Raw genomic sequence first — 27,424 nt, forward strand, 5'->3', positions numbered from 1 at the left:
AATATGAGCACAACAGGTTACATTCAATATATTTATAGTCTTTGGATTTGCAGAAATCACCAGACCAGCTCTTTTCCTTTCTGCAGCTCTCAGCAAAAAACACAGACATTCCCAGCTGCTCTCTCAAACTCAAACTAAAAACTTCAAAATGGCTGAGCTAAAGCCCAGCTCCACCCACACTCTGACATCACTACATTTCTTAAAGGTACATTGCTTAAACATCCATTTCTTAAAGGAACTTTCACATGACACATCAGACAACAAAGAGAAGCAGGGTTGCCACTTCTGGTCAATGACGTTTCATCAAAACCCAAAATGCAATGTTATCAAAACAAAACGCATTGTATTGTTAGAGCCTCAATAAAAAGCAATGCGCTGTTGAATTACGCTCTGCTCCTTGCACCCAAACGTTCTCTCCGGCTTGCCCAGTGTGGGGCTGATGAAAATCATGGCAAATAATTCTGTACAGTATTATAGTGGTTGCAAATCAGGGCCAAATATCACTCATAAAAATGTAGCGCTCCAGCTCCATGACCTGCTGCATTTTACAAAGAGTTAGATTTATAATGCAGGACAAATACCAAACTTTCAGAAGGGAACTGTAAATTCTCAACAATGTAGTAACAAATGCAATCTTTTTCTTGTCTTTAAGATTAATTTAATAATCCAGAGTTCAGTACAAGCTTCTGCTTTGGAGTTTTTCCATCCCTTAGTATATCTATTTTAATTTACCACTAGAGTTGACAATTTAACCATTGTCACTATATATTTTAAGTAGCTGTACGTAAAACCTAATCTATAAATTTTAGGGGAGTGTGTCCTTTACCATAGTACTATACTGAAATAGAAACAAGAGTGAGCCATGTAGCTCAGAAAGCCAGTTCCGCCATGTAACTGGATCGTGGCCAATCTGTAACTTGACACATTATGTCCATCTCTGCTCCATCTCCCTTAAAGGCTTTGTGTAGCAAAAATACATCAGTTTCAGATTTAAAATCAACCTAGCATCGCCGGCCATTTGTGGAAGAGTTCCAAATTTCTACAACCCTTGGACAGTATTTTCTAATTTCAATCCTTGCTGTATGTCCCTTAGATCTTCACACAAGCACTTCCTCTTTGCAGTGGACCTGCAATAATGCACCCCTATGCATGCCTGCACTACTCAAATTAGGCGCAAATAGAAAAGTGAGCTCTATATATCATGCTCTTAGTAGAGCAAATTTTCAATACGTTCAGTCAAACTGTCTCCCCAACACATCAGTCAAAAAATAAAGGGTAAAACGTTCACCACTACTGCAACTGGCAGGTCTTTTGAGGATATAATTATCATGTTTTTCACTCAACAAGCTGAAGGTTCTAGTACTACTGCACTTTCCAATTTTGGTCCCCAATGTCATAATCAGGCACTGAAAACAGATTATAATATACCCACTTGCAGAATAAGGTGCCTTCTGCCTGATGTAATAAGATCTCTCACCTCTAGTTTCAGAGGGGTATCTCTACTACACCAGCGTCACAACTTACATTTTTCACAACAGACAGTCACTGAATTAGACTGATGGTTCCGCACAAATTTAAAGGTTTGAGCTGCGGAAACCACTGCATGAGGATCAAGTCATTACTTATTTTCCCCAGGCAATAACAGGTACAGTCATAATATTAAATGTTAAACACCAAACGTTGGGGGTAGTGATTAAATGTGTACAAACGTCGAATGTCACTTTTCATCTAAAGCGTATAACTTGCATAGGAATGGGTAGCATGGACTGAAAAGTTATTGATGAAAACAATGTGAAGGATGATCATGGGATGTGTGTTCAAATTAAGGGTCCCACCCAAAATATTGATCACCCTTAGTTTTAGATGCTGAATTACTTGCTTTATGTTTCCACAATTTTATGTGTTTGCTTCAGATTCCTATGATTAATGTTTTTGTTTAAATAATCAAGTACTGCTGTTGAATTATTGGTCAAACTACAGCTTTAATTGCGTGTAGTGTGCCATGTTAGGCACTAATTGTTCAAGGTGACATTAATATATATAGATTTTTTCTGTTATTTTAAAAATAAATTTAGAGTACCCAATTCTTTTTTGTGATCAAGGGGCAATTGTAGGATGGGTGCAGCACCCACATGAAATTTATATCTCAGCTGAACGTCCAAACATAGAATGACTCAATATACAAGTTGCACACTTAGTTAATGTGGATGATAGCTGCTTGTACCTTTAACAGAATGTATAGAGGTATTGACACGAAAAGCCCAGAACTAAAGAAGAATAGTCTGAGAGGGGCATAGGTTACAGAAAGAATGTCCTGACTCAAGTAATCAAGTACTCATATCAAGTTAGGATAATTTGCGTTGGTTTTACTTACTTGAATTACTGAAAACTAGTTGTGAAATTAAAACCTGCAAATAGTACAGCATGGGATTATATAAGTGTTCCTTATGCAGATTTTCTAGTGTTTTCAGAAAGGCAAGTAAGATGTCCAACAAGTGTTCAAAAAAATTATTTTAATTTGAACAATTTGCTGTCTCATTCCCAGGATTTCCACTGAAATTTTGACACCATGATGTCTAGTTCCTCATTTCATATATTAATAATTCCGGCCATATATTCTGCTACTGATTGCAGTATCATGTCTAAAATTTCATTTTTGAAGCCACGTTCTACAACACAAATATACCAGTATTGAATGCGATTACTTCAGTCAGCTGTTACAAACTGGGCAGTGACTGGCAAACTCTTTTACACCCCTTAATTATTCAATCCGGGATTCTTTACATAAAATTAGATTATATCACTATAAATGATTACACCCTGTATACAATTAATTTCAGAGTCAAAAGGCATGTTTTGAAATTAAACAGTTCTTGCTCAGTGTATAGCATTGTAACTTTTTAAAAAATGCTATCTTTATTATATAAACATCTACAGGCACATCTTCTTCACATCTAAATTTGAAACAGTGAAAAGCATGACCTGAAGGTCATATGAACTATTACTTTGGTATTTTGTACAGATAATTTTATCAGAAATAATATACATCATCAAAATTAATTATATTCTTAAAGGGACAGGATCTTGTAAATATTCCGATTTACTCGAGAGTAGTTTTTGGTATGTGACCTGAATATTTTCTATCCCAGGCAAGACAAGTGCATGTTTTATTTACAAAATACGTAATAAGCTATCATCAGTGGTCTGTTCAATTTCTAAGAGAAAAGCAGGCAAAAACCTGAAACTACAACCAAATTAGAAACAATACTCACCAGCCTGTGAGGTCAGCGGCTGCTGTGACAACAGTTGAGCACCCACAGTAGTTGGGAGCCTCAACTTGGAGTGTGGCGACAGTAGTGATGGTGCAGGAAGAAAGAGATTTGACCTGGCCTGCAATAGGAAAGGCAAATCAGAAACCAAAGCGCAATTTCCTGGGTTACTCGCTGACGTAATGCCTTCTGTCAGTAAATAACACCCCACTAATTCAGATTATGCCTACAGATTTGTTTCTGCTTTTTGTAAAGTTATATGCATTAGGAATTACTTTGAAATAAAAAAAACACTGATAATGAGCCACTTTCCTGACTTGATCAAAAAGCTTAAAGCTATTTTTTCCTTTCTTGATAAATGAAAATAGTTCAGGAAAGAAATTACGCACAGTCCTACACAAAGTAACATTAAATGCACTTATACAGATCAAGGATTAGGAGTGTAGCTATGCATTGATATATTTTCTTAGTGGTAACAGTCTGAATAGCAAAACTCCCACAGAAAAAAAACACTTTCTCTAAAGGAAGTCTACTGGATGCACAATCATTTTCATATCAGAGTAGATTCAGTCTGTAGAGTTACAGTAACCATGGAGAATTTTTGCATAAAGGCCCTGTAATTGTTTCTTTTATCAAACATCATCCCAACTACAATGCTCCAGTTAGCAGAAAGTATATCTCTAAACATAATTATAGATAAACAGTTAGGGATGAATACAAAATTAATCTCTATTTTGCTCCTTTCTGTTCAATTAAGTTTGGCATTACAGTTTCCTTTGAAACACGTGGACATTTAATCACAATTTTGTAAATTCACTCAAATTGTGTGAATTGCATCAAAGCAATTTCTATGCCTCACTATATGCCTTGATAAAGTCAATGTTTTTAATGTGGATTTTATACAAGTAGGAGAAATTCTGAACTTCAGAGTGTAAGTCAAACCTAACATGATACCTTATTAACAAAGTGTGGTAATACTGAAGTTCAAATGTACACCACACTAGTGATGTAAAAATATGGAAGATCCCTATAAATACACATATTAAAATAGCGTTTTTCAAACTTTTTTTTCCAGGGACCCATTTTTACCAATCGGCCCACCTTCGCGACCCACGCTGCCCGAACTTTGTGACCCACCATTTTTGCTTATCTTTAGTATAAAAATCTTTATAACATAATAATCTTTATTGTCACAAGTAGGCTTACATTAATACTGCAATGAAGTTACTGTCAAAAGCCTCCAGTCGCCACATTCCGGCGCCTGTTTGGGTACACAGGGAGAATTCAGAATGTCCAAATTGCCTGACAGTGCGACGGGTGAGCCTACTTGGTCCTCACAATCTCACTTGTTTTGTCATTCAATGTTACATTTCTGTATGGTGTCATAATATGCACACAAGTATGTGATGGTGCACAGACAGACATTGATTGACACACAGGATGACCAATGAACACACAGAACACAGCAGCCAATCACCAGGCAGGACACGGCCACTATAAAGCCAGAGGGCACTAGTTTTCCCGCTCTTCTTGGGATCCAGCCTCTGAGACAGTCAGAGCCTGTGAGCAACAACTAGAACATCCACCATGTGGTAGTAAGAAAGTCTGGTCAGGTTAGCCTCAGGTCTCCAATCAACTCAGCATAGTGTCAACCCACAGTTAAAGTATGTTTAATAGTTAAGAGTTCAATAAAATAGAGTTGCATTTATTCAAGTGTTGGAAGCCTGTCGCTCTCACTGCTATAGTAAACGTAGTCCTCGGAGATCCGGCATACCCAACACATCATATGGGTTGTTCGTCAGAGCGGGATGGCCGGCATTCTTGAAAGCCAGTCACGGCCGGTATTATTAAAAGCCGCTGACGGCCGTCGGGCACTTCCTCCAGCCACTGGGAATGCCACAACCGATCGGTCCGCGACCCTCCCGACAACCATCTGCAACCACCCATGGGTTCCGACCCTGACTTTGAAAATGACTGCTTTAGTTGGTGTGAAGATCTTTCAGAATCAAAGTGTTCTAGGGCAGCATTGTGGCGCAGTGGTTAGCACGGCTGCCTCACAGCGCTGAGGTCCCAGGTTCGATCCCGGCCCTGGGTCACTGTCTATGTCGTGTTTGGACATTCTCCCTGTGTTTGTGTGTGTTTGCCCCCACAACCCAAAGACGTGCAGGGTAAGTGGATTGGCCACGCTACATTGCCCCTTACGTGGAATAAATGAATTGGGCACTCTAAATTTATAAAAAAAAGAAACTAAGTATTCTTGTGAAGCTGCAAATCCTCCAGTAGCAAATAGTCACAAGATGGATTCTCAGGTGGACTTGGAAGATGGAATGAGTACAGTACTTTGGCTGCATTAGAAGACTTCTAGCAATGAACGTTCAGCTGTTTCTGGGGCTGGATGCTCCGCACCCACGAGCCGAAATCGCTGCTGGCGTGGGGGCGGAGACTCCATGTTCCCGCAAGAAATTGGGACTGGCGCCGGTTCACCCATCCTGCGGGCCCCGAAAAGTGGGACCTACCTGGGGCCATTGCCAGAGGCCCGCTCAGCCGTCCTCTGCCCCGACCAGCTGAAGTCCCGACGGCGTGGAACCAATGTGCTCCAGCCGGTCGGGATACTTGCGTGGCGGCCGCAGACTGGGGTGGGCGGATCGGAGGCCGGGGGCCTTATAGGTGGCCGGGGAGTGCTTGTGTGGGTGTTGAGGGTGGGGCACGCGGCCGATCAGGGCTCTTTTATGGGTTTAGTTCCGCGCTCCGAGTCCACTATGGAGCATGGTGCGGCCGCTGGAGGCTGCCGCCATGTGCATGTGCGGCTTCCGACCCGGATACTGGGTGACGACCAGTTTAGAAATCTCATAGCTGGTTCATCCTTAAAGAATGAGATACTGTGTAAACTTCACAGTTGGTTGTGAAGTACCCTTATTTCAGTCCATGCTTAACAACATATTGGCCACAGAATCGAACACTGTCCACAGTCATATGAAAGATTTTACCCACCTTAACAGGTTTTGTGGTCACTTTCACAAAATATGATCTTAATAATAATATTATAGTACAATATTACATTATACCCAAAGTCCTCATGCTTGTATTGAACATGACAACACTAAAGAATTGTAACTGAGGGCACTTTTCTTCACTGCATTAAAATAAAACTCACATTCCTCAACTGCCACGATCCATTATTCTGAATAACCAATTACTCTGTGTTTCAGGGCAAATCATCAACTTTCAATCAACAAAGGAAACTATTTTTGGACCTAAACCTGGACAAAATAGGTTGCTATCTAGAATTTTGCTCAAATGACAAAAAAAGCACAAACACAGAATCAAGTTTACCGGTATTACTAACTATAACAACACCAGGTTACCAGATTATTAGATCAATCTCTGAAATGGTGTACATAGTGCTATTATTGAACACAGTGCTGTAATTTCCTGTGAAACAGCAATAATGAATTGGGATTTCCAAACACTATCCTATCAAGTGATGGGTCAACACCTGTTAAAGACCATTTTTATCACACCGGATGAGGGCTTTCTGTTCTCTCCGTTCACAGTCCAGATCGGGTATTTTTCTTTGTTTGGACGTCTTGCAACATGCGAGATTGCATGCTACTTCCCAGTTCTTAGCCGATGGCATACATTTATAGACTGAAGAACCCACTCTGACCACAGACATTGGCACTGGGACAACAAATAGTTCCCTTCTGAGCAGCAATGGATCAATTTGTGTAAGAGAACAAATGCTGTCACCAAAAAATTGTGACAAACAAAAAGACAATGGATGGAACTTTCCGTTTTCCCCCAGCAGTGGGAATCAGGGCAGGTGGGGGCACAAAATTTGTGGATGATGGCAAAAGTCAGTTTCCTGCGAGCAGGATATTAGTTTGGAATTTATGTTCTCCTGACTTTGATAGCGGGTAAAGAAGCGGGTTTCTTGTTGATCTTGCCGAGAACTACATTTGCATCTCGTGGATGCTCATAAAAAGGGTCAACCCAGAGGAATTACATTCCCTTTTCTGAATAAGCACCCTGCCAGCGAATAATTCCAATGGTTCGTTTCCAACCATATACACGTGCCGTGCAATGGTAAGCTTCAGTTCACCAACCACTTGCGGTACGTAGATGCTTCTGGGACTTAGGGGCATGGCATTGTGTGGCAGATGGCACAGTCACCGTCAGGGTAGGTAATTGCCAGTCGTTGAAAAGTCATTGGGAAGGGATTGTGTTGGATGGTCTCAAGGGAGGGAGGGAGGGAGGGGTACTCAGATAGTCAGAGTGTATGTGACCTTGAGAAAGGGGGGGGGGGGGGCGGGGAGGAAAGAGTCATGACGACAAAGGGCACGGGGAAATCAACATTAAAGAGTTCAGGACAGAGGACAGGAATATCAAGATACACAGGAATAATGGGAAGTTGGATCATAACAGAAGGAAGGACTGAGAATTAGGAGGTGGTAACTTTGGAGGAGGTTGGAAGGAACTGGTGGGTGATAGGGAGAGACTGGAAGCTGATCACATTAATCTGATCAGCACCATGATTGCCTTCAGTGGTCAATGACACAGGTGGAAAAACAAGCTTAAAGAAAGTGATATGGGAAGGTCTCAAGACATCTAGGAGGAGTTGTGCACAACTATTTTGGGCTGATCGAGGAGGCACCTTTGATGCGAATGAGGGGAAGAAGGTCAATCACCTTTTGACACAGCTCAGGGAAGATCATCACTCTGAGGAACAAAAGCCGGGAGGGCCCCAGGACGATTCAAATGCTGACAAGGAGGCACCAAATCCACAAACATTTGAGGTGATCAAGAGTCTACAGAAGATGCTGCTCATACATGGAGATGAGTTAAAGACAGTGCCGCAGAGGCCTTTTACTTCTTTAGGGATGCGGTAGCTCATATTTGCCACGTTATCCATGAGGATCTTACACCACATGGAATGGGAGGGAATTCAATGCCGTTTGCACCCAAGATTACCACCGCACTCAACATTTTTGCCAGCAGATCTTTCCAGAGTTCCACTAGGGATCTCTATGGAATCTCTTAATAGAAAATGCATGAATACATAAGGACCAGTGCCCTTTTCCATAAATCTCACCATCACGTGCAGTTCCTCATGGATGAAGCAGCCAGGCTGCCAGAGCTTTGGAACTGTCAGGTTTTTCAGCAAGTGCAAGGTGCCATCAGCTGCACCTATGGCTCAGCACTTCCTGGCAGCAGCCTGTGAGACGAGTGAAGTGAAAAGGGTATCACTCTCTAATGTCCAACTAATCTGCGATCGCAGCAGAAAGCAGATCATGCATTTTTGTGCTCAGCACCTAGGGAGCTCTCACAGCACTTAGAACTTGAGTCACTCTGAGGGCCCTCGAGATACAGAAGGTAAGCTCCTTGATGAGAAGGGGTATTTCCTACAGAAGTGGCTAATGATATCCGTTTATCATCCACAGAGGGATACATGGAGGAGTCACACATGTCATTGGACAAGGAGGATGTGAAAGGTGATGAATTTGAAGAGGATTCAGACAAGCCTCATGAGGATGCCACTGCAGGTGCACAGCACAAAAGACATGTCTGTGACATCCTCGTAGCTACATGATTTCAGGAGGAATAAATTGAAGACAAGTTTATAGGAGTGCCATTCTCCTCAAGCTTCAACGTAAGGGAGGCAATAAAACCTTCATTGTTTTTCTCAATATCTCATGAAATGTCATCAATCTCAAAATGAGTACTCGAGAGGCATGTTACCCTCAACACCAATGATGGGGGCACCCCTAGAAGGCGCATTACTTTAGGGAGCATGGGCACTCTTGGTAATGGGATAAGCACTCCACCAGCACTTACTCTTAAGCACCATAGTGCAGTCTTTTCAGCCATGGCACAAAAAGAATGATGGGCATGGCAACCTTCAAGAGACAGAAACCTTATTATACACATCGATCCATTCATGCAAGTGTGACTGGAGCTTACCAAGGTGACTGTAAAAGGAAAACATTTGTTAATGGCTACTGCTTGACCATCTGACGATGGTACTCCAGTCGGACAGCTCCATCTCTCCAAACACCAGCTCCCACGCATGATTAATAAAGAGGACATATCCTGATACCGCGTCCCAGGGTGTCATTGGTCCAAAGATATGCAGGTTAGGTGGTTGGCCATGATAATAATAATAATCTTTATTAGTGTCACAAGTAGGCTTACATTAATACTGCAGTGAAGTTACTGTGAAAAGCCCTGAGTCATCACACTCCAGCGCCTGTGCGGGTAGACGGAGGGAGAGTTCAGAATGTCCAATTCACCTAACAGCACGTCTTTCGGGACTTGTGGGAGGAAACCAGAGCACACGTAGGAAACCCATGCAGACACGGGAGAATGGGCAGACTCTGCACAGACAGTGACCAAAGCCGGGAATCAAACCTGAGTCCCTGGCACTGTGAAGCAAGAGTGTTAACCATTGTACTACCGCGCCGCTCTTTAATAATAATAATCTTTATTGTCACAAGTAGGCTTGCATTAACACTGCGATGAAGTTATTTTGAAAAATTGCCCCGAGATGGGGTTACAGGGATAGGGCGGGATATTGGGCTTAGGTGGGGTGTGAAGGTCAGTGCAAACTCGACAGGCCGAATGCCCTCCTTCTGCACTGTAGGGATTCTATGATCAGGACACAGCAATCTGTCACATAACAGCATGAATGCAAAGCTGCAAGTTAGGGTAGCAACGTACTCACGGAGATGAATCATAATTTGATTCTTGTCAAACACTCGTGACCTTGCATTTGTTGGAAGCTTACCAAGTTTATGTCCTGCATTGCCTTGGCATCCAGGAAAGATGTGGCCCAGTTTTGACATAGCAGTTAATAATAACTTATTCCCAACTTAGATATTCATGAGCACTCACGAGATGTGCTGGACCATCATTTTCGTACGATTACATCCTTGATCTTGTCCACCTCACAAAGATCAATCCTTGCTATGAATCCTAAGACACTGATTGCACAGTCATGTAAAAAAATCCCATACTGATTGGAGTGGTTACCCCAAAGAGGGATTCCGACAAGCAATGCTAGGCTAGGCAGCAAAGTAACATTCTCATAGGTAACTCAATGGCTTTATCAGGATGAGCACACAATTCTGACATCATGCACTTACGATTCTCTAGTAAACATTTCAAACGTCACCGAGTAGAACCAACCTCCATCACTTAGTGTCAGCACGTGGAGCATCATAGAATCCACAGTGCAGAAGGAGGTCATTCGGTCCATCGAGTCTGCACCGGTCCCTAGAAAGAGCACCCTACCTAAATCCACACCTCCACCCCATCTCCGCAGCCCAGTAACTCCGCTTTATCTTTTTGGACACCAAGGGCAATTTAGCATGGCCAATCCACCTACCCTGCGCATCTTTGAACTATGGGAGGAAACCAGAACACCCTGGAGGAAACCCATGCAGACACAGGGAGAATGTGCAGACTCCGCACAGACAATGACCCAAGCCGGGAATTGTACCTGGGACCCTGGAGCGGTGAAGCAATGGTGCTAACCACTGTGAAACTAATAAAAGAGTCATGTTAAGCCTTAAAAAGCAGAGATAAATAATGGTGCAGGGACGTTATGATGCTTGACTAATACTTTTACCAAAATCTCTCAGTGATAAAACAAAGACCATTGCAAAGTGCACTTGGAGGAAAAGTCTTAAATGTGGGTTGCGATACATAGTTACAACATCCACAAAACAGACTTACCTGTGGCATCACGAGAATAATCACTGAACTTCCCATGAACAATTCTCATGAGGTCCATAATGTGAGCTGCAGATGCAAGACTTACATGTACTTGGTTCATATAGGAACTGCCTTTGTTCATGCTGCTTATGTGCAACTAAATGCAATTGACTGAGATGAGAGTGAGTGACACCTCATGGAATCGAGGACAAGATGGGAGATAATTGGGGAACAGACATAGCATCACATCCGTGAGTCAATCTGTGAAACTTAGTGTGGTATAATAGTAAAATATATTTACCAAAGTCAAGAGTACATACAATGGTTGAACACCCATGCCACTGTTGTGCATTCACAATTTCTTGATTTACTGTACACTATCGTTATGCTCAGGTACAGTCCTGACATCCCCAGCAGAAATGGAGGCAGCCTGCTAACTGCTATGTCCTGAGAGGATTTTGGCGGGGTTCCTCTGAGGGCCAGAGGCCTGAAGAGCCCCGGCCTCCGAAGAATCATCTGCTCCAGGGCAGCTGAACCTTCTTTGGCTTCACTTGCTGGGGTTCATGGTGTCATAAATGGAGGGGATTTGAATGGCAGGGCATCCTTGGAGACTCTTGGGTAAATGACCCCAGGCTGTCTGGCTGATTCTCCTTGTCCTTTTGGGTGTCCGAGGACCCCTCCCAGGCTGCTTGAGTGAGGTCGAAGTGCCCCCCCCCCCTCGCAACCCCTGTCGCTGAGCCACTACGGGAACACACACATTGCTAGAGGGATCGAGTGCAGGTTCAAGCACATATCCAACAGAAACTGCGTTCTGCTGGACCTGGATCTCCAAGATTTACCAAAGTCAAGAGTACATACAATGGTTGAATACCCATGCCACGTTGTGCATTCACAATTTCTTGATTTACCGTACACTACTGTTATGCTCAGGTACAGCCCTGACATCCCCAGCAGAAGTGGAGGCAGCCTGTCTCAATGCGCTCGTATGCTGGAGCCATGACATCAGACAGAGCAGGTGAAACAGAGCTGGGTGCCGGCTGCATCATGAGGAACCTGCAATGTTAATTTAGTGATGCCGCTCGGGAGCAACATTTAGGTGAGTAATAGGAGGTTGCTAAGGAGAGATCACTGTGGGACACCACAGGTAACGGTGGGGGAACAGGACAAGAAGCAGGCAAATACAGTCCCACCCAGCTGGACAATAGTGAATGGTGTATGAATAATTCACCTATTGGTCTGTAAATAATATGCATCAGAGAAAAAGACAGGAAAATAAGGAAATTAAGTCTTTGAAAACTAGAATGCTGAATTAAAACAGAAAATGCTGGTATGGCACAGCACGTCAGTCAGCATATGTGAAGAAACGTCAAACCAATATTATGGTTCAGGGCCTTCCTTGGAACTGTAGGTTGAAAGCTGAGTGAACACGATGATACACTACGATAATAGCACAGCGCAAAAGTGAAAGAAAAGCAGGAAATTTTGATGCATAAAGCGGAGACAACAGGGACGAGTTAAGAAAATTAAAGACAATTATTAAGGGCTGCTCAACCGTCTCTAAATTGTGAGACTACATGTTAAACTTCCTACTCTGGATGAGTAGAAATTTTGTCCAACAAAAATATAGGAAAGATGAAAGCTACTACAAACACCAGCCACCAACACAATATTTTTCTCTAGGAACGGTCTTCGATTGAACCAGACCTTTCACACTCGGTGTCATATTCTGACCACGGATAAATGCGACGAGAGGGAACAACAGACTATTCCTTTAATCCTTAACATGTCAGCCATGTCTCATTTGGTCACACTCCACTTCTGGAGTCAGAAGGTTGTGACCAATGGCAGAAGCAGGGTTCAGACGGGAAATTGGAGATCAATAAACACAAGTGGGGTGCGGGTGGTGCGAGGACCTGGACCACACTTCTCTGCTGAGTCATTATGAGGAAGACCACAGGAGGAATAGAAATATATTTTTAATTGCATGACTATGAAAGGATTACTTAAAACCTGAATAGGAATCTAACAGTGAAATTTTGAACAATATCAAAAAGACAAAAGGGCGGGATTCTCCATCCTGCCACACCAGCCGGCCAATGGGATTTCCCATTGTGGGTAGTCCCATACCGTCGGGAAATCTTCCAGCGTAGGTGCGCTGCCGGCACAATGGAGAATCCGGCCAGCGGAGAATCCAGCCCAAGATCTCTGAAAGGTAATAAAAGAAAGACATGTGTGTCATGCCCCAGTGTACTCTGAATTTTAAACCTGACCAAAATGGCTGCAAAAGATAGCTGCCCGAATGTCATCTAATTACGCTTGCAGAATGAAACCTTATCAAGAGGAAACAAGAGGAACATTCCAGACTAATGCTGAATCAATGCCTTTTCCTGAAACTAATCCAAAAACGTATTAACAAATTGAAGGATTATTCAAAGACCCCGACTGTCTCAAACTCACAACACACCAAGTGTGTTCAATATAACCGCCCACCACCATATTTGGTAAAGGACTTTGAACTTGTAAAAGGCCACATAATTAGACCACCGTGTTTTCCGTCTGCTTTACAAAGAACAAAGAAAAGTACAGCACAGGAACAGGCCCTTCGGCCCTCCAAGCCTGTGTGCCGACCATGTTGCCCATCTAAACTAAAATCTTTTACACTTCCGGGGTTTGTATCCCTCTATTCCCATCCTATTCATGTATTTGTCAAGATGCCCCTTAAACATCACTATCGTCCCTGCTTCAACCACCTCCTCCGTTAGCGAGTTCCAGGCACCCACTACTCTCTGTGTAAAAAAAAAACTTGCCTCGTACATCTCCTCTAAACCTTGCCCCTCGCACCTTAAAATTATGCCCCCTAGTAATTGACCCCTCCACCCTGGGAAAAAAAAGTCTGACCACCCACTCTGTCTATGCCCCCATTAATTTTGTAGACCTCCAGCAGGTCGCCACTCAACCTCCGTTGTTCCAGTGAGAACAAACCAAGTTTATTCAACCTCTCCTCATAGCTTATGCCCTCCATACCAGGCAACATCCTGGTAAATCTCTTCTGCACCCTCTCTAAAGCCTCCACATCCTTCTGGTAGTGTGGCGACCAGAATTGAACACTATACTCCAAGTGTGGCCTAACTAAGGTTCTATACAGCTGCAACATGACTTGCTAATTTTTATACTCAATGCCCCGGCCAATGAAGGCAAGCATGCCGTATGCCTTCTTGACTACCGTCTCCACCTGTGTTGCCCCTTTCAGTGACCTGTGGACCTGTACACCTAGACCTCTCTGACTGTCAATACTCGAGGGTTCTACCATTCACTGTATATTCCCTATCTATATTAGGCCTTCCAAAATGCATTACCTCACGTTTGTCCAGATTAAACTCCATCTGCCATCTCTCCGCCCAAGTCTCCAAATGATCCACATCCTGCTGTATCCTCTGACAGTCCTCATCACTATCCGCAATTCCACAAACCTTTGTGTCGTCCGCAAACTTACTAATCAAACTTTAAAAATCAGATGGCAGACAGGACCACAAGCCATTGAATTGGCTGCAAGCCATCAAGCCATACCTTGCAAATGGGGAATTCCAAGAGAAATACCTCCCAACCTGCTCCAATTTTGAGTTCACCTGAGAAGCACACTCATAGAAATTCAAGTATAAGAAATTTTACAACCTGCTGAGAAACCTTCACTTTAACTTAAAGACTGACTTCATCTCAGAAACTACATTCCTGCCATGAAAGATACTGAGATGATTATAAATTGGCATCTAATCATCGGCATCTAATCATTACCAGTAAAGGGAAAATATTAAACTCTCTGATACTGGTTTTAATATAGTTACTTCTAATCATTTGGCAAGAGTATTGCTGAAAAAAGAGATATCAAAGCTTTTTGTCTTGCGCTCAGCAAGAATAAGAGGAAAACAACAATTTGTACTGTATGAGAAGAGAATGCTGATTGGTGGGTAAGTGGACTCTGATTGGTGGGTAAGTGGACTCTGATTGGTGGGTAAGTGGACTCTGATTGGTGGGTAAGTGGACTCTGATTGGTGGGTAAGTGGACTCTGATTGGTGGGTAAGTGGACTCTGATTGGTGGGTAAGTGGACTCTGATTGGTGGGTAAGTGGACTCTGATTGGTGGGTAAGTGGACACTGATTGGTGGGTAAGTGGACACTGATTGGTGGGTAAGTGGACACTGATTGGTGGGTAAGTGGACACTGATTGGTGGGTAAGTGGACACTGATTGGTGGGTAAGTGGACACTGATTGGTGGGTAAGTGGACACTGATCGATTGGTTGGTAAATGGACTCTGATTGGTTGGTTGGTAAGTGGACTCTGATTGGTTGGTTGGCAAGTGGACTCTGATTGGTTGGTTGGTAAGTGGACTCTGATTGGTTGGTTGGTAAGTGGACTCTGATTGGTTGGTTGGTAAGTGGACTCCGATTGGTTGACATGATGTGGAGATGCTGGCGTTGGACTGGGGTGAGCACAGCAATAAATCTTACAACACCAGGTTAAAGTCCAACAGGTTTGTTTCAAACACTAGCTTTTGGAGCACTGCTCCTTCCTCAGGTGAATGAAGAGGTATGTTCCAGAAACACAGATATAGACAAATTCAAAGATGCCAGACAATGCTTAGAATGTGAGCATTTGCAGGTAATGAAGTCTTTACAGATCCAGAGATAGGGGTAACCCCAGGTTAAAGAGGTGTGAATTGTCTCGAGCCAGGACAGTTGTAGGATTTCGCAAGCCCATGCAGATGGTGGGGGATGAATGTAATGCAACATGAATCCCAGGTCCCGGTTGAGGCTGTATGCATGTTTGCGGAACTTGGCTATACATTTCTGCTCGGCGATTCTGCGTTGTCGCACGTCCTGAAGGCCGCCTTGGAGAACGCTTACCGGAGATCAGAGACTGAATGCCCTTGACTGCTGAAGTGTTCCCCGACTGGAAAGGAACATTCCTGCCTGGTGATTGTCGCGCGATGTCCGTTCATTCGTTGTCGCAGTGTCTGCATGGTCTCGTCAATGTACCACGCTTCGGGACATCCTTTCCTGCAGCGTATGAGGTAGACTGATTGGTTGGTAAGTGGACCCCGATTGGTTAGTAAGTGGACTCCAATTGGTTGGTAAGTGGACTGGGGTGAGCACAGTAAGAAGTCTTACAACACCAGGTTAAAGTCCAACAGGTTTATTTCGAATCACTAGCTTTCAGAGCACTGCTCCTTCCTCAGGTGAATGAAGAGGTAGGTATTCAAAGTATCGTCTCGCATCTTTGAATTTAACTATACGCATTCAAAGTATTGTCTTGCATCTTTGACTTTGTCTATACGCATTAAAAGTATCGTCTTGCATCTTTGACTTAGTCTATCTATATATATATATATATATATATATATAATATATATATATGTTTCTGGAACCTACCTCTTCATTCACCTGAGGAAGGAGCAGTGCTCCGAAAGCTAGTGATTTGAAACAAACCTGTTGGACTTTAACCTGGTGTTGCAAGACTTCTTACTTTGGTTGGTAAGTGGACTCTGATTGGTTGGTAAGTGGACTCTGATTGGTAGGTAAGTGGACTCTGATTGGTAGGTAAGTGGACCTGATTGGTAGATGCGTACCATGGGGAATACACCAGTTGATGGTGAATGACGCATAACTGCCAAGAATTATTTGAAAGTTTTAAAAAAAATAATTTTTATTGGAATTTTTTGAAAAATATATATCAACAGAACAATAATAATAATAAACACCCCCCTGCACCCGTAACAACGCATATAACAAACCCCCCCACCAAACCCAATAAACAACAAAATAAATTAACAATAAGCAAATTAACTTAAACACTATCCCCCTAAACCCCCCCCCCCCCCGGCGCTCGCACCCCCCCGTTCCCCCCCTCGCCCCCCCCTTGGTTCCCCCCCCCCCCCAACGCGGTCTCACATCTTTCCACTGCAGCAAGATCCTCCGCCGGGCTACTAGGGACGCAAAGGCCAATACATCGGCCTCATTCACCTCCTGCACTCCCGGCTCCACCCCAACCCCAAATATCGCGAGTCCCCAGCCTGGCTTGACCCTGGATCCCACCACCCTCAACACTGTCCTCGCCACCCCCTTCCAGAACTCCTCCAGTGCCGGGCATGCCCAGAACATATGGGCATGGTTCGCTGGACTCCCCGAACACCTGACGCACCTGCCTTCGCCCCCAAAGAACCTACTCATCCTGGATCCGGACATGTGGAACCGGTGCAGCACCTTAAACTGGATGAGACTAAGCCTCGCACATGAAGATGAGGAGTTCACCCTCTCCAGGGCATCCGCCCATGTCCCCTCCTCAATCTGCTCCCCCAGCTCCACCTCCCACAGCCTTCAGCTCCTCTACCGACGCCTCCCCCACCTCCTGCATTACCTGGTAGATGTCAGACACCTTCCCAACCCCAACTCACCCCCCCGAACGCACCCTATCCCTTACCCCCCGCGGGGGCAGCAAAGGGAACCCCTCCACCTGTCGCCTAGCAAACGCCTTGACCTGAAGGTAACTAAACATATTCCCCGGGGGGAGCTCAAACTTCTCCTCCAGTTCACCAAGGCTCGCGAACCTCCCGTCAATAAACAGGTCTCCCAACTTCCTAATGCCCGCCCTGTGCCACCCCAGGAACCCGCCATCCATGTTCCCTGGGACAAACCGGTAGTTCCCCCGCAGCGGGGCCTCCACCGAGCCCCCCACTTACCCCCTGTGTCGCCTTCACTGCCCCCAAATTTTGAGGGTAGCCGCCACCACCGGGCTCGTAGTGTACCTCGTTGGAGGGAGCGGCAGCGGCGCCATTACCAGTGCCTTCAGGCTCGTGCCTCCACAGGACGCCATCTCCATCTGTTTCCATGCTGCCCCCTCCCCATCCATTACCCACTTACGTACCATCGAGACGTTAGCCGCCCAATAGTACCCAGAGAGGTTGGGCAACGCCAGCCCCCCTTGAATTATTTGAAAGTTAAACCAACAAGCTTGATCCTGACTGGTCAAAGCATAGCCCTGGGAAATGAATTAGAGAATGGCACTGAAACAGGTGGAAAGAGTGAACGTTTCTTCTGTCCGCAAAGAGTAGAGTCTTATAGAACATAGAACAGTACAGCACATAACAGGCCCTTCGGCCCTCGATGTTGTGCCGAGCAATGATCACCCTACTTAAACCCACGTAACCCGTATACCCGTAACCCAACAATCCCCCCATTAACCTTACACTATGGGCAATTTAGCATGGCCAATCCACCTAACCCGCACATCTTTGGACTGTGGGAGGAAACCGGAGCACCCGGAGGAAACCCACGCACACACGGGGAGGACGTGCAGACTCCACACAGACAGTGACCCAGCCGGGAATCGAACCTGGGACCCTGGAGCTGTGAAGCATTGATGCTAACCACCATGCTACCGTGAGGCCCCCCCATGCTACCGTGAGGCCCCCTGCTACCGTGAGGCCCCCAATTATGTATTAATATATGCAACTTCCAGTACACACAAATGTGCCACATTGTGAACCTGACTGACAATCTTAAATTGGCTGTGAGTGTAACTATTAGCACACTGAGGATTATTCAGCAAATGTTGTACAATTGCAGAATGACATCCAATGTTAGACACTTGGTTTTTGACCATGGCTGTTTGGGCATGGTGTATATTTTGCCATTGTGAATAGCAGGAGGGACATGCAGCCTAGATACCTCGCATCATTATTGGCATGAAATTCATATACCACAATCCTCATTTGTGTGATAGGTAATAAAATATCTGAATTAAAAGTCTAATGATGACCATTGTCGATTGTCAGAAAAACCCATCTGGTTCAATAATGTCCTTTAGGGAAGGAAATCTGCCATCCCTACCTGGTCTGGCCTACATGTGACTCCAGACCCACAGCAATGTGGTTGACTCTTAAATGCACTCTGAAATGGCTCAGCAAGCCACTCAGTTGTATTCAACCGCCACAAAAACACAATAAAGGAATTGAACCGGACGTACCACCCAGCATCGAACCAGGCACCCGAAACAACGACGGCAAACCCAGCCCTGTCGACCCTGAAAAGTCCTCCTTATTAACATCTGGGGGCTTGTGCCAAAGTTGGGAGAGCCGTCTCACAGACCAGTCAAGCTACAGCCTGACATAGTCATACTCACAGTATCATATCTTATAGACAATGTCTCAGACACCACTATCACCATTCCTGTGTTATGCCCTGTCTCACCGGCAGGACAGACCCAACAGAGGTGGGAGCACAGTGGTATAGTCGCGAGTGAGTTGCCCTGGGAGTTAACATTGACTTTGGACCCCATGAAGTCTCATGGCTTCAAGTTAAACATAGACCTCCTGCTCATTACCATGTACTGGCCACCATCAGTTGATGAATCAACACCCCTCCATGTTGAACAGCAATTGGAGGAAGCATCGAGGGTGGCAAGGGTGCAGAATGTGCTCTGATGGACATCAATGTCCATCACCAAGAGTGGCTTGGTAGTCCCTCCACAGACTTAGCTGGCCGGGTCCTAGGGTCATAAAGGACATAACATACTTGATCTCATCCTCACCAACCTGCCTGCTGCAGATGCATCTGTCCATAACAGTTTCGGTAGAAGTAACCCGCCAAGTCCTTGAAGAGACAAAGTCCTATCTCCACATTGAGAATACCCTCCATCTGCTAAATGGGAGCACCTATCATTCTAATCCCATTTTCTAGCACTTGGTCCGTAGCCATGTATGCTATGGCATTTCAAGTGCTCATCTAAATACTTCTTGAGTGTTGAAGGTTCTCACCTCTACCACCCTTTCAGACAGTGAGTTTCAGATTCCTGCCACCCTCTGGGTGGAAATACTTTTCCTCATGTACCCTCTAAATCTCCTGGCCCTTACCTTAAATCTATGTCCGCTGGCTATGGACCCCTCTACTAAGAGGAAATATTTCTTCCTATCTACCTTTTCTATGTCCCTCACAATCTTGCACACCTCAATCATGTCCCACTCCAGCCTTCTCCAAGGAAAACGACAGCCTAACCAGCGTCTCTTCATTGCTGAAACATTCCACCCCAGGAAACATCCTGGCGAATCCCCTTTGCACCCAGTCTAGTGCAATCACATCCTTCCTATAGTGTGGCAACCAAAACTGCACAGAGTACTCTGGCTGTGACCGAACAGTGCTTTATACAATTGCATCATAACTTCCCTACTCTTATATTTTATGCCTCGGCTAATAAAGGCAAATATCCCATATGCCTTCTTAATCATCTTATCTACCTGTCTTGCTGCCTTCACAGTTCTTTGGACATATACCTCAAGGTTCCTCAGACTTCCTAGCATCCTATCAGGCATTAGTATTCCCTTGCGCTGTTACTCCTCTCAAAATGCATCACCTCACACTTTCCAGGCTTAAATTCCATTTGCCACTCTTCTGCCCACCTGACCAGCCTATCTATATCGTCCTGTAATGTAAGACTTTCCTCCTCGCCACTTACACCACTAATTTTCATGTTATCTGCAAACTTCCAGATCATACCTCCCACATTCATGCCTACACCATTTATGTACACTACAAACATCAAGGGACCCAGCACCAATCATTGTAGTCGCCCACTGGATACATCCTTCCAATCACAAAAACAACCTTGCACTTCAAGGACAATCAGAGATCGACTGGGCACTTCTCAGGGCCAAAAGTAGTGGCTTTGGGCCCATACGTGAGTTTTCTTGTTGTATGCACAAAATCATCTGATCAGGGCAGCTATTAAGATGCCTTAAAATGAAAATATCATATGGCTTTTCTTCATCTTACAGTTGTTACTACATTAAATATTCTCATCTAAACCTTCGAGTTTCATGTTATGCAAGTTTATCTTGGCACAGATTAAAGAAAATGAAGTAATCATTACACTAGAGAAAAAAAATTGCATAACTGATCACACATAAAATTTGGTGGCTGTATTAAAGGCAACCAACACTTGGGTATTTTTCACAGCGTTCCATATCACTGTCAGTAAATAAGTCACAATTTAACAAAACTACTTTCAATACAGGTCCTGGGTTGTGTAATAGTACAGATGTAAATTGTCTGTATTAGGCAAAAGGAACAAACGTTCAAAAATAGGTGCCAAGTTCTATACAGAATGTTTTGCATTTCATATTTATGTAATGCAAATGATATAAATGGCATGGATTTCCAGAAATGTAAAATTTCCATACTGAAACAATTAAGTTTGAAATCTGACAAAAAAAAACAAGATTACTACCTTTCTAAAAAAGATCACATCTGTGCTTCACCAGATCAACTGCAAACATTTGACCTTCAAGAGCTAATACTAATTTGCATAAACTTGCAAGTCAAATTTTCTGCCATTCTTTACCTATTAGCAGAGCACTGCGTTCTACTATTAGTCTTCTTACAGTTGACATTCATTGCCTGAGGGCAATACTCTTGTCTGCTCATTCAAATTATCCTGTTAATTATACTTCATAAACTTTTATAGACTGCAATTCATATAGGCCTATTATGAGAAAAACATTTCTTCGTAAAAGATATCCAAAAACAAGGTTGAACACCCAATAAAATATCATATTTCAATTACACCATTGAAACTCTAAGCCAACCATTCTAAATACATCACCTAAAGAATTTAATTCCCACATATATTAATCTTATTACCATATACATATAAATCCTTAACACACACACACATACATTTTTGAAATAAGGGCACCAATTCAAATATCAGACAATGGACTTTGGAATCCAACCAGAAATGGTGGCCGTCATCCTGGCCACCGCAGCCCTGGGGGGTGTACTGAGACTGAACGAGCAGTAGCTGCTCGGGGAGGAACCTGTAGCAGTTGAGCCTGTCCCAGAAGAACAGGAGGCAGCCGATTTGGACAGAGAACTGGCTACCTAACAATTCGAGGAGGAGGTGGGAAGGAGGTGCCGTATGAGCTCCACTGTGTACCGGCAGCGCCCGTCATTCAAGGACCTGCCGGTCCAACCATGATGTCAGAGACGCCGGCTGAGCAGGGGGACAGTGCGACATATCTCCCGGATCATGGCGCTCCTGAAACCACGGGTGTAGGTGAGAGGACACCCGCTCCCAGTGGCCGTCAAGGTGATGATCGCCATGACCTTTTACGCCATGGGGTCCTTCCAGCTACCTAGTTGGGACCTATGCAGAATCTCAGAGACTTCGGTGAACAGGTGCATCCATGCCATCATGGCTGATATACATGCCTGTTCGGCACAATATATCAAATTCAATGTGGACCTAGCCCACCACGAAGCCCGGGCAGCAGAGTTCGCCGTCATCGCCAAGATGCCCCGGGTCTAGGGGGAGAATGATGTGAAACCTATCCCCCAAGAGCACCGGCTCATGACAGGCTGGTCTTCACAAACCAAAGGGGTTCCATTCGCTGGTGTGTGACCGACACCCAGGCAGTGTGCGTGACCCCTTCATTATGGCACACTGGACGGATTCTGACACCTTCGAGGTGCATCCTCCAAGTGAGGTTTGTCTCTTGGACGATAGGGGTTATCTGCTGCAGTCGTGGCTGATTATGCCTATCCGAAGGCCACAAACCGATGCGGAGACCCGCTACAACGATGCCCATGCGGGACCAGGGGTGCGATCAAGTGGTGATTCGGCAACCTGAAGATGCAGTTCAGGTGACGGACAGGATGCAATTGGAGCAAACTCTTGGGGCTACCCCGCCACCTGGTGCTGCCAGTCTGGAGGCTCGCTTTCGTCTCAACATGGGTCTCCATGCTCGAGGCCATGGAGCACAGGGACTGCGCCACGTCCCTCCGTGACTGGCTCAGGTCAGCCAGCTCCCAGGCAATGCTGCCGATGTCCTTAGCCATAACCTGTTGTGATTAGACCAAGCTTTGGTGTGCCGGCTGCAATGCCCAGGTGGCCTGGTACATGGCTGCCTACGATCAGGCCACCCTGTCTTGGGGCTCAGCCTCCACCCGTAGGCCTTGGACATCCTGACCCATGGTCGATCCTTCGCCCCAAGGCCCCACCACAGACACCATCCGTTCGGTGTTGGCCTGGGTGGCACGCATTGTCGGCACCACCTCTTGTCCCTGCAAGTGGTTCCAGCTACACCTGCAGGCGCTGCACTGTTGCTGACAGCCCCTCAGGTAGTCCCCAGCTCTGTGTTTGCATCTCCATTATCAATGGAGCGCCCTTTCCAGAAGCCCGAGACCCGTTTGGACGGCAGCTCGTTCCTGGAGTCTGGCCGCTCTCCGGCCCCCAGGCGTTCCTTTGTCCGCAGCACGTACCTCAGCATTTAAGGCAGCATAGTAGCATGGTGGTTAGCATTATTGCTTCACAGCTCCAGGGTCCCAGGTTCGATTCCTGGCTGGGTCACTGTCTGTGCGGAGTCTGCACGTCCTCCCCGTGTGTGCGTGGGTTTCCTCCGGGTGCTCCGGTTTCCTCCCACAGTCCAAAGATGTGCGGGTTAGGTGGATTGGCCATGCTAAATTGCCCGTAGTGTCCTGAAAAATAAGGTTAAGGGGGGGTTGTTGGGTTATGGGTATAGGGTGGATACGTGGGTTTGAGTAGGGTGATCATTGCTCGGCACAACATCGAGGGCCGAAGGGCCTGTTCTGTGCTGTACTGTTCTATATTCTATGTGTGTGGTGTGCACCAGAATTGATTTTGATGATTTTTGATGTTTTGTCACGTGTATTGAGGCACTGCATACTGTCCAGATTGTTCCATGCATAAAAAAACCAGCACATACACAATGTAAATACATAGACACAGACATTGGATGAAGCAAAGGGAGTGCAACACTACTCAATAGAGGAGATGTGTGAAGAGATCATTTCAGTCCATAAGAGGATCATTCAGGAGTCTTGCGGGGACTAAGCTGTTTTTGAACCTGTTAGTGCGTGTTCTCGGACTTTTGTTACTCCTGCCCAATGGAAGAAATTAGAAGGGAGAATAAGTCGGATGGGAGGGACCTTTGATTATGCTGCCCGCTTTCCCAAGTCAGCGGGAAATGTAAACAGAATCAATAGATGAGAGGCAGGTTGGCGTGATGGACTGGGCTATATTCATGACTCTGTAGTTTCGTGCGGTCCTGGGCCGAGCAGTTGCCATACCAGGCTGCGATGCAACCAGATAGGATGCTTTCTATGGTGCATCTGTAAAAATTGGTAAGAGTTAATGTGGTCATGCCAAATTTCTTTTCCTGAGGAAGTATGGGCACTGTTGTGCTTTCTTGGTCGTAGTGTCGATGTGGGTGGACCAGGACAGATTGTTGGTGATGTGCACACCTTTGGAATTTGAAGCGTCAATCATCTCCACCTCAGAACTATTGTTGCAGACAGGAGTATGTACGATACTTCGCTTCCTGAAGTCAATGACTAGCTCCTTAGTTTTGCTGACATTGAGGGAGAGATTGTTGCCGTTACATGACACCACAAGGTTCTCTATCTCCCTCCTGTACTGTGACTCATCTATGATTGAGATCTGGCCCACTGGTGGAGATGGAATTGAGCCAAATTTTGCCACACAGTCATGTGTGTATAGGAAGTACAGCAGAGGGCTGAGTACCCAGCCTTGCTGGGCCCCGGTATTGAGGACTATCGTGGAGGAGGTGCTGTTTATCCTTAATAGTTGTGGTCTATGGGTCAGGAAGCCGAGTATCCAGTTGCAGAGGAGGAACCAAGTCTTAGGATTCCATGTTGTTGGGATGCTCCAGGAATGAGTGTAGAGCCAGGAAATTGGCGTCTGCTGTGGAGCGGTTGTAGCAGTGTACAAATTGCAATGGATTAAGGCATTCTGGGAGTATGGAGTTGACCAACCTCTCAGATCAATTCATAAAGATAGATGTCAAGGCCACTGCCAACGTTGGCTGCCTGGTTCTTCTTTGGCACCGGTATGATGTGCAGCACGGTAGCACAAGTGGCTAGCACTGTGGCTTCACAGCGCCAGGGTCACCGGTTCGATTCCCCGCTGGGTCACTGTCTGTGAGGAGTCTGCACGTTCTCCCTGTGTCTGCGTGGGTTTCCTCCAGGTGCTCCAGTTTCCTCCCACAGTACAAAGACGCGCAGGTTAGGTGGATTGGCCATGCTAAATTGCCTTTAGTGTCCAAAATGGTTAGGAGGGGTTATTGGGTTACGGGAGTAGGGTGGAAGTGAGGGCTTAAGTGGGTTGGTGCAGACTCGATGGGCCAAATGGCCTCCTTCTGCACTGTATGTTCTATGTCTATCTATCACCATACTATTTTATTCCCTTGCACTTTTTTTTAATTCATTCATGTGATTTTCACAGAAACGTCATTGCAGTGTTAATGTAGGCCTACATGTGACACTAATAAAGATTATGTGGGTGGTCACTAGCTGGGTCAGCATTTACTGCCCATCCCAATTTGCCCTTAAACTGCTCGGCCATTTCAGTGGGCATTTACAAGCCAATCACATTTGCTGTGTGTCTGGAGTCACAGGTAAGGACAGCAGATTTCCAGACATTAGTGAACCAGATGAATTTTTAAACAGTCAACTAGGGTTTCATGGTCATCATTAGATTTTTAATTCCAGTCTTTTATTGACCATCATCAGTCATGGGGAAATTTGATCTTGGGTCCCGAGAACAATCTCTGGATTGCTAGTCCAGCGACAATACCACCATGACACTGTCTAGAAAGCATTAGACATGATGCTGTGTATCTGGGAACAAATGTCGGAGTGATTTTTTCTTTGAGAAAACGATTCCCCGATGGTCAATACATGACCTGGTACCTATAGAAACTGTAAATGCATTGCTTATGGGCGGCATGGTAGCACAATGGGTAGCACTATTGCTTCACAGCTCCAGTATCCCAGATTAGATTCCCGGCTTGGGTCGCTGTCTGTGTGGAGTCTGCATGTTTCTCCCCGTATCTGTGTGGGTTTCCTTCGGGTGATCCGGTTTCCTCCCACAAGTCCCGAAAGATGTGGGGCGCGATTCTCCGCTTGCCACGCCGGGTGGGAGCATCGCGGGAAGGCCGGGCGACTCACGACACGCCGCCCTGGCACTCACCGCTCGGAGAATCGCCGCTCACCGTTTTTCACGGCGAGCAGTGATTCTCCGGCCCAGATGAGCCAACCGGCCTGACGTTCCCGACCTGTTCACGCCGGCGGCAACCACACCTGGTCGCTGCCGTCGTGACCATGGCGCCAAAGGTTCGTTTGTGGCTTGTGGGGGGCGGAGAGGAGAGTGAGCACCACGGCCGTGCTTGGGAGGGGACTGGTCCGCGATCGGTGACGACCGATCGTCGGGCCGACGTCTCCAAGGGACGCACTCTTTCCCCTCCGCCGCCCCGCAAGATCAAGCCGCCACATCTTGCGGGGCAGCGGAGGGGAAGACGGAGGGGGAGCCAGCCAACCTGCGCATGCGCGGCTGACGTCACTTAGGTGCCGCCGTCGCACCATTCTCGGCACGCTGCTTTGAAGAAAGCGTCAAGGCCCGGCGGCCGAGGTTCTCACAACGGCGCTCCTAGCCCCCTTGGGGGTGGGTGAATAGGGTGCGAGGAGCGGCCTCCGACGCCATCGTGAAACTCGGCCGAGTTCACGACGGCATTCCCAATGCCGCGCGGGAGCGGTGAATCGCGCCCGTGCGGTTAGGTGAATTGGATCTTCTGAATTCTCCCTCTGTGTACCCGAACAGGTGCTGAAATATGGTGACTAGGGGCTTTTCACAGTAACTTCATTGTTAATGTAAGCCTACTTGTGACAATAAAGATTATTATTATTATTGTCAGCACAGTGCGACCAATTAATATCAATACAACATACTGGAACTACATCAACTAACAATTATCTAAGCATTGTAACTGGGAGCCGGTGCAGACTCGATGGGCCGAATGGCCTCCTTCTGCACTAAATTCTATTCTATGATCTATGACTGCAGATGACTTTGGAGGATGATCTCAAGCGGCTCGTGGCTTTAACAGTTTCAGATGCGGATTTCACCGGCTTGGCATGGGTGGCAGATGTCTGGGTTGGCAGGTAATAGCAAGTGTCAGAGAAGGCAGGAAGAATATATCTGCCTGAAAAAGGACACAGATTTGTGTTCCATGGAACCCCCACAATTTTAATAATCTGTTGAAGCACTAATTCTTGGACAACCTGCAAGTCCCTTTGCTTACTGTAATCCACAGCCACGATGGCAACCGTTTGAGCTTGAAAAGCTTGTCCTTGTACGACTGGCAGTATAAGTTTCCATTGTAGCACTCAAAGTGAATGGTCGGTGCTGCAATGGAAGCTGCAACATCAGTCAACAGCTGCTGCACTATGGTTGAGCCCACAAGTGTGAGAATAGGCTGCCCACCACTTCTACATTGTAAAGAACAGGGTCGAAGCACTGTGCAAAGCACTGTACCAAGTTGTTACCACAAACCTTCCGATTCCTTGATATTGATTGT

The 27,424-nt window shown here is 45.6% G+C and overlaps 1 protein-coding gene across 8 annotated transcripts in view; it reads right to left on the reverse strand.

Moving 5' to 3' along the window:
• The window catches only part of ahi1 (Abelson helper integration site 1), a 375,133-nt gene that overhangs the window by 125,590 nt on the left and 222,119 nt on the right, over positions 1–27,424 (reverse strand). For 6 of the 8 annotated variants that reach the window (XM_038799412.1, XM_038799411.1, XM_038799414.1 and 3 more), the window contains 2 exons: positions 13,110–13,187; positions 3,273–3,390 (listed from right to left, as the gene is read on the reverse strand). In XM_038799412.1, coding sequence (XP_038655340.1) covers positions 3,273–3,390; positions 13,110–13,187 — 196 coding nt within the window. The remainder of the gene's footprint in view (positions 1–3,272; positions 3,391–13,109; positions 13,188–27,424) is intronic. The other 2 variants (XR_005460937.1, XM_038799416.1) reach the window with 1 other exon arrangement.

This window comes from Scyliorhinus canicula, chromosome 6 (assembly GCF_902713615.1).
Source record: "Scyliorhinus canicula chromosome 6, sScyCan1.1, whole genome shotgun sequence".
Lineage (NCBI taxonomy): Eukaryota > Metazoa > Chordata > Chondrichthyes > Carcharhiniformes > Scyliorhinidae > Scyliorhinus > Scyliorhinus canicula.